The sequence below is a fragment of the Poeciliopsis prolifica genome, unplaced genomic scaffold, assembly GCF_027474105.1.
Source record: "Poeciliopsis prolifica strain line A6 unplaced genomic scaffold, Auburn_PproV2 SCAFFOLD047, whole genome shotgun sequence".
NCBI classification, from domain to species: Eukaryota; Metazoa; Chordata; class Actinopteri; order Cyprinodontiformes; family Poeciliidae; genus Poeciliopsis; species Poeciliopsis prolifica.
In genome coordinates this window covers 2,865,979-2,880,427 of record NW_026562422.1, presented here as the reverse complement: position 1 = coordinate 2,880,427, position 14,449 = coordinate 2,865,979, and the positions used below count along the sequence as shown (strand labels likewise).

Here is a 14,449-nt window from a genome sequence, read left to right as displayed (position 1 = left end):
TTTTGGTCTAATTTTTTTTAATGCATTTTCAACGCAACACCACAAAAAAATTTGAATAAATTGGGAAATACTGCCAATAATTAGGCACAGTGCTAGAAGAGAAACGATGCACACAGCCTGTATTCACAAGATCGAAATAAAAAGGATTTTGCAATATTTGGGGAAAACTCTACATTTCTATTTTTTTGTATTCACCACAAAAAGATTGATTACAGCTTTAAAAAAATCACCTGTAATATTTCTGTTTGGTTTGACAAAATACAAATTACAATATGTTATTAAGCTTTTGAGCATTAATAAATGAAACGTTGACCAACATATTTGAGGTGTATGGATGATTTTGATGAGGACACTTGATAAAGTGCCAACTAGGTCTTAGCTCTAGTTGCACCAGAGCTAAGACCCAGTTTTGTCAGTTTGATAAAATACTCCAGTACAAAGTAATGATAGATCACGAAAGTTCAAGAAAATAACCAAACTACTAAAACTGTGAAACTAAAAATGAGCTTCAATGACCAAGTAGAAAATAGTTTTCTGTCACATAAGTTCTTACAAGCTTTTGTGCCACTTCTGACATCAAGTCCAGTGGAAATAGATAGTTATCAATCTTCTTCCCACAGTAATAACATCCACACCGAAAAGTGTTGGTCTCAAGACAAACTGGCAGCACCTAAAGTAGAATACATCTACTGATCTCAAAGACAGAAGCAGGTGGAAGAGTGCACAAAAATAATCAGAAGCTCATTTATCAAGCAACGTCGCAATTAAAGCATGTCAAATCACCAGTAGGCCGATCGATAAGGCCACAAGTCGACGACTGCGGCTCCGGGACAAACCGGTGCATTCCAACATGTTTATATTCAAGCTGGCACACAAAGTCTCACTTAAGCTGTCTGAGGGAATTGTGTTTGAGCATTGTCAAAGTGAGCAGCAGCAGTGTGCCAAAGAGAAGGAGTGCGTCAGCAGAGCACTCGGCGGAGGGAGGGACGAGCGGGCAAAAGAAAGGAGAAGGAGCACGTAGGAGAGGCAGACTAACAAGGAACAGGAAAGGAAGATGAAGGGAGACGAGATGTGAAGATGAAAACAAAAGGAGAGAAAAAAAAAACGAAGCCGAGCAGAGAGAAGAGAAAGAAACAAATAAGAGAGAGAGAAAGACAAAGGTGTTCAAAGCCTTCGTCCCAAGCTGGAAAGAAGAGAATGAGGAGCGAAGTCACCTGGGTGCAGCGGGCGAACACACAAACACACACACACAAAACACACACGTCCTGTGTCCTCATACCACTGCACATGGACCCACACACACACACACAAGCATACAGCGAATGTGCAGCACTTCTTGGCCCACTAAATCAAGGCATTTATTTATTGATGGCCTGTTTAAAAATGCTGTCGCTGGAGAGCTCTCAATCATCCTTCAGATGTACCGACGAAAAACTGCAGAGAGAGAAAGACGGAGCAGAGCAGAGGAACGAAGGCAAGGGAAGAAGGAGAAAGTAAAGGAAAACAAGAGTTGATTTTTATTTATATGTAAAGAAATGTTGTCTATCCTTCTGCTGTTGTTTTGACAGTGAGGTTGGGATGAGAGGATGAACAGGAGAGGACTTTTATTTTTCTCCCTGCTTCTTTGTTCCCTGCTGTCCGCGCACCTTACAGTCTGTCTCTTGTTCTAAGTTTGTCTTTTGTGCCGCTTTTATCCGCAGGGCCACAATACACTCCCATCAAAGAAGGAAGCTGAAGAAACGAGAGCAACGCACGCGGGTTTAACAAGAGATGAAATGGGAGGAAAAAAAATTAAGTTAACGTGCTCCGAAAAAAAAAAAAAAAAACTGAAGCCATCAAACAAACCAATTTACTGAGATTCACTGGAAGAGTGTTTCATCAAAAACAATGTAGTCGGACGATCAGCGAATTCGTTTGAAGCTGCTCATTTGGACCGACTCAATTTGAAATGGATCTGCTGGACGGAAGACAGAGAGAAATGTGTTAAATAGTTGAGTTTCAGAGCGGACGAAGCAAAAACATTTTGGGAGCAAATGAAGCAGACTTACACATGGAATGTTTTGTATTAAATATTGCAGCTTTTGAGATGCAGATGTCAGATAATCCAAAATAATTTAACATTTGAATTTCATTCACAGTGCTTGATTAGTATCACAATTTTTTTATTAATGTACTTTTTTTTGCGTAAATTGGGCCTTCTTTTCAATTTTTTCTCTAGGGGTCACTGCTGTCTACTAACAAACCAACAGATTCCTGTTGCTACTTTTGCTACTAAATTTCATGGAAGCATCAGAACAATATTAGCCTGACCAGTGTCTTCCTTTACGACTGTGCTTGATTCTCATCTCCCTTCAGTCTGGGATTTCTCCCAGTGACTTCAATTACTCCAGTGGAATTTCATCCTGCTCAATCAGTGAACGGGAGAGTTGTGACCGATGGTGTTGAGTTTCTGTGCTGCAGTCAGTCCATAAAGCGATTAAAGTCGGAGCGATTAAAGTCGGAGCAAGAGGAATGTTATAAGAACATTTTTTTAGCTTGGTTGTTTACAGCGCATGCAATTTCGGGTTAGCTTGCTTCATGATCGTGCGCTGCCAAATATTAGCGATTGGGTAAAATCAGATCCAACCATTTAAAACGCCAACAGAGTCCATGCCTCCAACAATACAGTTTTCCAAAGTGTGTAAGTCTGGTGGCCACCAGGCTTTATTTGTGCCCCCACCAGGCTTAGCATTGTGTATTTATTTTAGTTGGGTTTTTTTTATCATCGCCTTCTTTTAAGAGTTTATTGTTGGCATTTAGGTATTAATATCCCAGCCTTCCAGGAATGCATAACTGTCAAGTGATATTTTCAAATCTCCTGTCAACATTTTTTAACTCAAAAACATGGCTGCTGGCTGGATGACTGCCCCAGCACCACTAGTAACGGGCTCAGCAAGTTTTCTGGGGGAAATCCTGAACAAGCAATCGCATCCCCATTAGCTTATATTGATTTAAGTGCCATTAAAAAAGTGTAGAACAAGAAACTGGTTTTCACCAGGTCTCTTTATGTTTCTTTTTTTAACCAATTATGCATAAAAGAATAACTCCACCATGACAGCTCACAGTGGGTGAAAACAAAATGAACACTTCTGGAAGACAGAATAATAAAATGTATATCTTTAATGATACTTTCAAAAGTAAAAAAATATAGATATGCATGTCAAAAAAAGCATTTGTGCTAAATTGGGCTCCGGTTAATTTACCCCTTTGGCAATTTGTGCAGTTCTACTTTGTAGAATTTGTTCATTTAACACTCAACTTTCTTAGCTGTGAGATTTTCTCAAGACATTTGGGAATGACCATTGGTTACAATTTCCATCTGGCATAAATTTGCTTCATATCAATTCAAGAAACCTACAAGTAATATTTATGACACCAATAAATGATGTGCTCCAGCAGGAGTTAGCCAAGTCATTTTGGTTTGATCAAGGGTTTTAATCTCTCACTTTCTGGTCCACATAAGACTTTGACCCAAAATGGAAAGAAACAGGGAGAAATTTAAGGTAAATTATATTGATGTAAGTGCTATTAAAAAAGTTCATTACAAAAATTAATGCCCGTGATTGATGAAAGTTCGTAACCAGAAAACATAGAAATGGTTTTAATTATGGGTAAAAATGTAGACAGAAACATGGCAGCAGGTAGTCACAAAATACTGGTACCAATTGGCAAAAGGGAAAATTGAGCTGGTGAATAAAAGATCAATCAAGCAACAGAACTAACTTCAGCCAAACCCAAGACAAAAAATCATAATACACAGAAGTGAGAAAACTTATATTCTGTAAGACATATCTTATGAATAATAAAATACATTGAATATAATATCACTGTACAGATATACAATGAATATAAAAAAAATCTGGACACCTCTTTAATAAAAGGTGTCCAGATGTTTTTTGTCTTCCTAACGAAGAAGACAAAAACATTAGCTGGGGTCCAAGAATTTTTGGACTGTAAAGACAGAAAAAGGCAGACACAATCACATAGTCATTAAGTTTCTGTTCCAACAAAATGTGGTAAATATCCATTTTTTTGACAATGAGGAGTTAATTAAAAGAGTTTACGAAAATAAAGTAATCAAGAAAGGCTTTGAAACATTTTGATTTGGATATTAGAATATGTGGACATGGTAAATAACTGAGGGGGTTTTGATAGATCTGGCAAAAATAGTCTCAAGGGTGGTGGCGTTAGCCAGGAGCTGACATTTCAGAGAAGATCTCTTGGGCATCAGGGAGAGGTGAACACGACGAGTAGGAGGGCTGAATGGAGACGATCTGAGAAAAAAACGATAAAACATGGATGAGATGTAAAGGAAAGGATGTCAGGCTGAGTGGCTTAAACAAAGCAAGTCAATTCGCCAGCGTAGTGCCATCAAAATTAAGAAAGAGGAGACTTTGACAGGAAAGGGTTTGTCTTATAGATGCGGAGAAAAAAAAATAAGCAGAGGAAAGAGATTTTCCAGGTCAAACTTCCGAGTTTATGTTAAATGTACTTCATTCAGTCAAAAATGAATGTTCTTCCTACGGTTTTATATTTAATAAAATAATTACCCGTATTTATCCCTAAATCCTCAATCACCCTAGATTCCGAAATCTCATCTTACATTTGAAAAGGCAAACGCCCCCGAGTATTTAAAGCCCAGTACGCTGTGCGATTTCAAAAAAACCTACAGGACTTGAACATGTCATACTGTGTAAGCTTGACATCACAGTACCTTCAGTCACACTGCATGATCAAAGATGGCAGACTGCACCAGAATGGCTTCAAACAGATTTGAGTGACAGATCAGCCCAACAGTAAACGGACGGCGGGTTGCAGGTCTTCGTGTGATAATTATTGCAGTCAGATGCTGAGAAAAGGCAGAGTTGGGATGAAGGAAAGGAAACAGCGGTGGAAGCATTGATAGCAGGACAAAAGATGAGAAACAGATGAATGGTTTACAAGAAAATACCTGATCCCTGTTCAGGACAGGGCGTCGCTGGTACCGGTTGGGTCTTTATCACCAATGGAGAAATTTCGATCACAAAGAAATATTTTCTTTCTAAGATGGTAGAAAATCATATAATCTAAAGGTAGATTCAGTTTGAAAAAGCTGGGGTGTGGCGGTGGTGCAGAGGCCTGTTGACCTTTCCCTTCTCTCACGACCCGCTTTCCTGTCGACTCCCTCAAATCACTGGAGCTAAAAACAAATCCAAACTAGAGGAAGGGCCGTCGCTTCCATTAAAGCTCACACTCATTCCTTCAACTATTGATCACAATTAAGAAACTACCAAAGTCATACAACTTGGGTGGCGATCAAGCTTGGTCCAAATTAAGATTCGATCCATGACATTTTTCTTGTCTTACTGTTTTTTCCCCTTCCTATGAGAAAACCAGTCCATGTCTAAGTAAAAATTGCAGTTTCTCACTATATTGCTCTGCCTTGAGGCAAATATTTGGTATGAAGTCCCAAAGAAGGTCAACGAACTGAAACCATCCTTGATCATTTATTTACCATCTTTGATACAGTGGGTGAGGAAAAGAAACACACCGGTTTTGTAAAGCATCAGCGATGAGCGTAAAGAGACCTTCATAATGCTTTTGGAGGCAGTATGCCAGTACGCCAATGGCTTCTAATTCCTTTTTCTGTCACAGCTTAATGAATCCACTTCTTATCAGACACAAGGATAGTTAGAGTGAATACGCAGAGGCTGCTATTTCAAAAAAAGAAGCTATGTAGAATGCATCTTTTCAGAAAGCATAGTCAGTTTCCTTTGTGTGTGACCTTCAGGGCCGTCTTTCGCTCTTCTGCACTCCCTCACTGTCATCATCCCAACTCCTCTCTCCTTACCTCTTACATCAGGATTGATCACCTCAGAAGTAGGCCTTTTGTTCAGAGCGATGGCGCAGCAAACGCTGACCTCAGGAGGGAGGAGGAGATGGAAGGCGCTGCTCGCAGAATTTCAAACAATGCTCATGTGAATCTACAGGGGCCTTGCAAAGCTTAGCGGGAGGAAGCTGATTGATGCTGCCGACTTGGTGTACAGATGATCTGGATTCACTTCATTTGTGTTTTTATAATGTGAAGCACCTTGAACTGCTTTGTTGCATAAATTTGACATACAAATAAACTATGATGTGCAAACTACCCATTGAGCAGTACAGCAACTGATTACCCTGGCGACAGAAAGCAAGGCGACTCTGCTAGCCCACGAGTCACATTGATTTCTTATACATTTGTCACCTGATCTTAGGATTAAGAGAAATAAAACTTTGTGATTTCATATTTAGATTATTGCTATAAGTGGTGGACGCTGCTAAAATTGTCAATCAAGTTAATTGCAGGGTCTATGATTAATTAATTGACATAAGTGGCATTTTAATACAAAACCATACCTCAACAAAAAAGTAGGCTATACTTTCAATAAAAAAACAAAAAAGATTTTGCTGCTATTAAATGAATATTTATTGGTATCATTCCGGTATTTGGGTTATTAAACCTCCAGAATGGTGGAAAGTGTGATACTCATTCAACTTTCAGGTGTTCCAGGAACTCCTGATCATTCATGGAGCGTCTTTGGGAAAAATATAAAAATATGGGTTGTGGATGTTAACACTGATGAGAGATGATTTTTTTTAAATGTTTGAATAGCTTCACAGTCTTTACCAGTGTCCAATCAGATTGGCTTTGAGCAAAAATAGCCCCGAGCCAGCCAAGAGAAGCGGCTTGTTTTCTGCATCAGATTTACAGATGTACCAGAAACATGCGGACACAAAAGTTCCACAATCTTTGTATGCAAAAGAAATTATAAAAAAATTGGGATAGAATTTGTAAGGTGTTAAAATCTATGTAACAAATGAAATTTAATGGGTTAAATTCCTGACCCTAATTATTATTCAGGGTTCTCTGTTTTGCCTCTCTGAAGGTCATCTGCCAGAATTGGTTTTCTGCGGCGGGAGGAGAATAGATCAAGAAGAAATCAGTTTCTCATGGCAACATTTCTCTCAGCAGCCTGTCAAGAGGCAAGTTCTCCAAGTCTGTCTAGGAAATATTTCTGCACTTCTTCTGAAGGAGCTGTATTGAGCCGACACTCTGACAGAGTCCTCTCACACGCTGCATTTCGCTCCCATCTTGTACAATTGATACAAAATTGGAAACGATACTCATTTAAAATGAAAGATTTTCCAGGAAAATAACTGAAACGTGATGCTGAATTTTCCATCTGAAGCACATGTTGAATTTGGGCCTAACAATATATATTTTTTTTTTATTCTGAATTGCAGCAGGACTAATGGAGAACAGTGCACTGTGCCTGATCAAGCTGGTGGAACCTTCTAATTGGAAACACACAGGCTCTCAAGGAAACGCCTGCCAAAGTTCTGCTTACACAAAGCAATTAAGCATGTGGGGGCAAATAGTTATTCAAAAGAATATTCTGAGGTTATTTTAGTCCAGAAGACTAAAGTATGTCCTTCTCTTTTATTTAGTCAAAGGCAACGAGCTATTCTAATTCCAAAGATCTGTTTTTAACACTCTCTCATTTAAAGTTTTTTTTACAGGAGGAATAAAATGTATAATTATTGACAAACTTTGACAGAGTTGTGCTTCTAAAATAGGGGAAAGTCTTCATTTATATACCGACTATGGTCAACTGTTTAGGATTGTTAAATCGAGAACAATGCCGGATGATAAATTGAGGGTCTCAAACCGATCTTGTGATCTGCAGCAGCCACTACTGCTTCCACAGATCAGCAATTAGTCATAAACTCTAAATAGGGGGCAGATTTAAGCTTTTTTTTTTTGTTTGAATGAGTTTAGACTGGTTTGAACATTTTAACACTTGTCAGTAAGAGAAGTTTTGCTTCACAGAATTTATGTTTCAAGAGGGCGCTTATCCACCTTCCAACAATATGGTGAAAGTTTCATGGTTAAGGGCAAAAGTAATGGAGAGGTTTTCACTTAATATAGGCCTAGAGATGTTATTGTAGTCACTGGTAATTAAGTATGATTAGCGCCCATTAGCAGCACAGCTCCGGTCCATTTCTGCGTCATGCGCTCGGTGAGAAACAGCGGGTTGTGCGGCAGCGGGGGGAAACAGAACAGAGGGGGAGTGGGGGGCTCTCAAGCAAGAAGCTGCTGATGGCGGCTCTAAAGTTTAATGCCTGAGGGACTGGCAGTGCGCAAAAAAACGAAAGAGCAGAATAAATAAGTGTGGGGAGCGCTGGTATGAGAGCAGGGTGGAGAGAAAGAGCGGGGGGGCGGTGGGGGGATTCAAAGTGCCTGCCTGGGGTCACCTTGAGCGATCCATCTCCCGGCTCCAGCTGAGAGAGACCCCCAGGAGCCGTGGGGGATATAGCCGGCTTCCTCTCGTTTAATTGCACTCCGTGGAAGAGCGAGACAAAGCGAGTGATCTCCCTCTCCGAGGTGGATAAAGCAATCCCCCGGACCGGTTGGAAAGACGACGCCCGGATCTCCCTGACATCCCTGACAGCTGAAATGAATCCAACAAGTCTGCCAGCGCCGGAATGAGATTCAGCTCCAGTGTACAACAAGTGGCCGCACTATAGCTGCTTTGTCTTGACTACACTCCATGTTCTCTTTCTAGTGAAATGAGTTGACTGCTACTGAAGGAGAAGCTATTGAAAGAAAGTTCATCAGTTGCTTATATTAATGTTTCATAATTACAGGAAAGACATTCATTCCCCCTGGGGAAGCAGATGACCTCAACGTCGCTAGCTGCATTTTCACCGATCATACAATTGTGCAATTACAAAAATGTGTTTGCTTACATTTCAGAAAAAAAAGGAGAAGAAAACTCACATTTTTCAGTCAGAAGTTTTTTGTGTTAGGATAAGGGGATTTTTTTTGGGCCATATCAAAATTTGTGTATTTTGTAAAATTACAAACACTTTGTTTTTGCTTCCCACGAGTCACACGATCAACAACTGGATGTAACCAACGGCAGAAAAGACCAAGAGAACGACAGGAAGTGGTAGGATGATGATGGCGTAGAAATCCCGCAATTGCAAAATTGCATTTTCTTTTTCGACATTGGCAGAATATTGACAAAGTGTCGCTCTTATTTGTAACAGAAACACAGCTACTGAGATGAATAAACTGTACTGAACTGATTAGACTAAGGGATGTCCAAATAAAATTTACTGCCATTACTATTCAGTAAATGCAATTGTCTCAGCGATCTACTGCTTGCCATTATGAGATCTGGTGACCTCAGGTGACCCAAACGTTAGCTCAACAGATTTACCTTTTTGGTAAATCTTGCTTTTTAAAAACTTTAGATTTTGCCTAGTATTGTTCTGCAATCCTTTTATTTGTATTTTTAGAAAAGCCTTGGGCAAGTCAAGACTTATTCACGCCAAAAATTGGCATAAGGAGGTGAAATTCCTGTTTTTTAAATTTCTATTCTAACCGCAGCACAAAAAGCAGAGTGACAAACCAATGCATCCATAAGTGAATTAATTTATTAACTGTGCAGCTATGCAGTAATAAAACTACAGACAAACCTTTCTGTGCAAAAGAAACAAAATAAAAGCAAGCAAGAAAAGCAAGGTGGGAATCAGAACGCAGCCTGAGGTCACATCCATGAGAATAATCCTCATCCAGAACTGATTTATTTTATCATCACAGTTTGGAATAAAATATTCCCCTCCACCATTTTTAAACAAAAAATGTTTTCCACCATATTGCAAGTATAAAAGAAATGCTAACATTCCAGTTCCTTTGATAGAATTTGTGTTTATGCAGTTAAAAAAAGAGAAAAGTGCCATGTAATGACATCTCAGCCGTAATAACATTTTGTTGACGTTTCTTTTTGTGAAAGCAGGAGATAAGTAATGCAAGCATCACATTCCGGTGTTCTGTCCCCTCGCTCCCTTAACTGTTAGCGGTTTGTTGCTTTGTTTTGTGTGTGTAATCTTGGCTTTCATCACGATATGTAAAAACGTGGAACGGCGAGCTCAGACTGTATTAAAGCAGCCGGGGGAGCCTTACAGACTAACTCGCTCCCTTGATTGGGTCGTTTAACACTTTTGGCAGGAAGAACCGATGAGACTGAAATTCGTGAAGCACTCCAATGACTCTGAAATGATTAGGTATTACAGAGCATCATGGAGAAGTGCTCTGAATGGGAGGGTAACAGCTGCAATGCAAACGGGAAAAGAGGTTTCCTCGCCCTTTCCTTTCCTGGCCGTTCGCATCCAGCCAATTACCCTACGGCGGACGGGTCGCCATGGTGGACAACGCTGAGGTCCGATCTAACGTGGAGACCATGTGTGTGTGTGTGTGTGTGTGTGTGTGTGTGTGTGTGTGTGGGGGTGTGTGTGTTCTGGGTCCCTGCTTGCTGTTGGGGATGCCTCTCCCACTCTGCTGCCCCTGCACACAGAACCATCTGCTGAAGGCTTGATTTACAGCGCTGCATGCAGATACGCTGCTAAATGTGTGGGCCTCTGCAACAAACTACATTTGCTCAAGTGGCTTTTTCCTCTTTTTTTTTTTTGGAACAGAGAATGAGGGAAAATGTAGTGTTTTTTAAATTGCCAGTAATGTTTACTTTGTGAATCTAACGTTTAATGGCCTAATTGAAGCCGAGAAAGCTTTTTTGAAAAAAGAAAGTTGTTTATAAAGAAATTATGCAAAGTTGCTTACATAATATAAATCTTGCAGAACTTACAGAATTTCTCAGACGTTTTGTAAAAACACCATCCAAACTTGAGGACAGAAAGAAGAAACAAAGTTTTTTTTTTTATGAGAATGGAGATGGGCAAAAAAGGAATATTTTACCCATCTTTCTAAATTAATGTTAGTGAATTTATCTTCTACCCTCAAAAATGTTCTTACAATGCTGAGCCATTGCACTGCAGATGGAGGTGTAGGAAATCTGGACAATAACTTTTGTAAAAAGTTAGTTTTTTGAGGGGGGCTGGTTTTGCATATTTGCTCAAACTTTCACCACATTATCCGTCTCATACTGAACTGTCACAACATCCTGACAGTTTTAATGTGTAAAAAACATAATTCTTAAAAAAGTTACATACCCCAGTTTTAACTTGAGTAAAAATGTAAAAATCCACAACTAAAGATGTGCAAAGCCATTAGTTTCTCCGTACGTCAGACATCTTCTTTAGTTTTATTTACGTTCTTAAATGTTTTTGCGGCACTATTGGATAAAGTGAACACCGCAGTGTTTTTGTGGTTTAGTATTCCTGGATAAACATATTTGCATTTTTTGGGGTGAAATGTGACAGCACATTATTTGTGGAAAACTTGAGAATTCTGAATTTTTCAGATAGCATGTGGGAAAAAATACCTGTGGAAATGCTACTTAACCCTCGATGAGCTGGTGTTTGAAAGCAGCCAATCCAGAAACGCCACACTTTTTTTCTCGTCAGTGATTGGCTAAGCCTCCAATAGGGAGATATTGAAGACAAAACATCTTGGCTTCTGCACTAGATATAAAATGGTATCCACTGTTTGTTTTAATGCACGGTCAGGTATATTTGGTGTTTGAACTAATAAAATTAAGTGTTTTTAGCGAGGGTCATGACTATTCACGGACAGCTACGCAAATACCTTCGTCCAGTGAAGTGTTAGGGTTTATGTGCGCCATATCTTAGTGTGTGTGCTTACAGGTCAACACCCTAAATCTGCTCAAGACTCTTATTTTGAAGAGTAGAATGAAGTAGACCTTGAATTCCCCACATTATGTGCTAGCTAAGGCTAATTATTAGGCTGCTGCTAGTACTCGGTTACAAAAAGAGAGAAACTGTTTCTCTCGGAGCATTTTAGGCACTTTGTAGGAAAAGAGATTAAAATAAATGACAAATGAGAAACAGGCCATTAAGCCATACCATGGCTGGCTAACCTTCAGCTGCTAACAATGCTAAAGCAGACTTATGGTTTAATGTGAATGTTTAATGAGTAACATGTACATTTGATCACCTCCAGTGTAAAACACCTGGCACTTTCTCATTTTGATCCACTGAACACAAACGCCTTAAGTGTACAGGTGTGACAGCAGCTTTAGTTGCCTTTATCTAAAACAGATTCAATGGTTGGTTTGTTGGTAATGGTGCACACACTGGTGCATAACTCTGAGGAGATTTCTGAACATGGCACACACTCATGTAGTTGTAGCTTAGGAGCAGCAGGAGCAGTCAGAATTGGAAAAACTTTTGACAGGGGCAGCCATGGCACAGGTTAGAGGTCACACAGTTTCATCCAACAACAAGGAAGTGGATGGACCAAGGGGCAGAAGAGAAAGACGGTGAAGAAAAACGGGACGAGACATGAGGGCTAGGTGACACTGTCACCTGCAAGATAAAATACAGGTGGGTCAGCAGTTTGCGGTGGCCAAGGGCGTGAACACAAGGGCACAGCCGCGAGACTGCTTAACAACTTTACTGCCAGTTTTGATTCATCCTCACCTTGAGGATCAGACCACAACCAAAGGTCTAAGACGAGGTGCGGCGCAATTAGACCACCACCAGTCAAACGGTTTCAATTGGATTTCCAATTTTCCAGTTGGATAGGTTGGGGGACATTTTCAAGACAGATATTACTTTAAACTGTCATTGTTAACATAGACTGTGCTTTACGCTCATGTTTGTCGCAGGGATTAAACCGGAGGGGGGTTTTTCAATTTTGACCTTCGGAAAATTTTAATGAAAACAAATGTTCCATTTTATAATAGAAATGTTGCAAGACGATTCTGACAAGAACTCGAACTTCTGTATTTGCAATATGTACATATGATGCATTTATATGTAACAATTATGGGGTTAAGTAAAAACACTTCAGACCTTAACTGTCACCCTCAAAATGCTTACATGTAATTCAATAGGTGACTTCATGGCAAATAAAGGGTTTTAAGAAGTTTAGTATTAAAATAAATATTGAATACACCAGAAAACACACCCACACACGCACGCACACACACACACACACACACACACACACACACACAACTAGTCAATTAAATACAAATATCTAACAAAACAAATGGTATCATATCCAAAATTTACAAATATGTGTAACACTTTATTTGAAGGGTTGTGCATTAGATTGACATGCCACTGTCAAACATAACATGACACCTGTTATGAATATGAAGAAGTATTTATGAATGTTTATGGCTGTTGTCATGAAGCGTCATTCACTAAATAATGAGACGTAATGCAAAGCTGCACTGAAACAAAAACAATAAAAAAAAGGGTCAACTTTTCATTATTCGGTAAAGAAGGAAACTTTAAATGCAAAGTTGTACTAAAACTTGCACCAGCAGACTTCTAAAAGTGCCAACTTTGCATTAAAAGCGTCATTTACTGAATGACACTTCATGACATCAGTCATAAACATTCATGAAGACTACATGTTTGTAGCAGGTGTTATATCATGTTTATGACACTATGTCAGTCTTAAGCCTTCAGTACAATATGATCTTGTTTAATGTCGACTAAGCGTCCTTTCAGTCCAGTCTTCATCAGTAGTTATTTTTTTCCATCTTCAATGGTTTTTTTTTCTTAAATTTTTCATCACTCTAACAATTTTATCAAACCCACCTTATGACATCAGTTTTGACAGTCACCTCTAGGATGCCTGGAGGTAGCGACCAGAAGACGATGGCTCTTTGAATGGTTTTCAAATGTTATCGGTAAAGAGAAAACAAGTCTAAGTAAAATTGCCCAATTCAAAAGCCTCCCTCTGATGTTTACAGAGACGATTAAACGGAGAAAATAAAAAAGAGGTATCCAGAGGTGTATTTGCTCAAAACCAGCGAGTGACAGTTCTTACGTCAGAGAGCGCCACTATTTCACTGCAGCCTGTCTTGTTAGGGTCTCAGATCTTTCCTCTGATCTGCTTCCATTCTTCAGAAAACTTTTATGTGTGGACCTTCCTTCACACAATCATCAAAGGGAGAAGTGAAATGGGGGCCTGTGTTCCTGGCAGGGGGAATGTGCTCATGTTCAAAGGGAGATTTTTTTTTTCTTCTCCAGGGCGAGGACGACTTCTTCTTCTTCTGCATGTCACTTTATTACCACCTTATACCTTTCACCATTAAACATTTGATTAGGTTGGGAGAGGGAATAAAAACATAAAAGAAAAGTTTGGTTTACACATCACAGCTCATTAAACAGCTTTCCACCTATTTTATGGCATAATAGGTGATATCCTTTAAAAAGGTGGCTGAGCCATGATACTATGGCTGTCATTCATATTTATGGCCTGGCGAAGGCAGCAAGGAGGGAGGTGTTTGTAAGGAGAAAGGGGGATGAAGAGGGCAGCTTAATGGGGTAATAAATAAATGAAGGTATCAAGAGACATCCCTGCAGTTCCCTGCCTTTCCCCGGCCGCTAATGGAAAGAATCTACAATACGGTGCATCATGTACGGCATGGCAACAATCGTCAGGGGC

The 14,449-nt window shown here is 39.6% G+C and overlaps 1 protein-coding gene across 3 annotated transcripts in view; it reads right to left on the bottom strand.

Moving 5' to 3' along the window:
* Positions 1–14,449, bottom strand: part of atrn (attractin) — a 121,707-nt gene that overhangs the window by 21,996 nt on the left and 85,262 nt on the right. Inside the window, exon 27 of one of the 3 annotated variants that reach the window (XM_055057049.1) lies at positions 3,142–4,313. The exons of the other annotated variants lie outside the window; for them this stretch is intronic. Within the exon in view, the coding sequence (XP_054913024.1) occupies positions 4,227–4,313 (87 nt within the window). The 3' untranslated portion in view covers positions 3,142–4,226. Of the gene's footprint in view, positions 1–3,141; positions 4,314–14,449 lie in introns of those variants that run through there. 3 annotated transcript variants of the gene reach the window in all.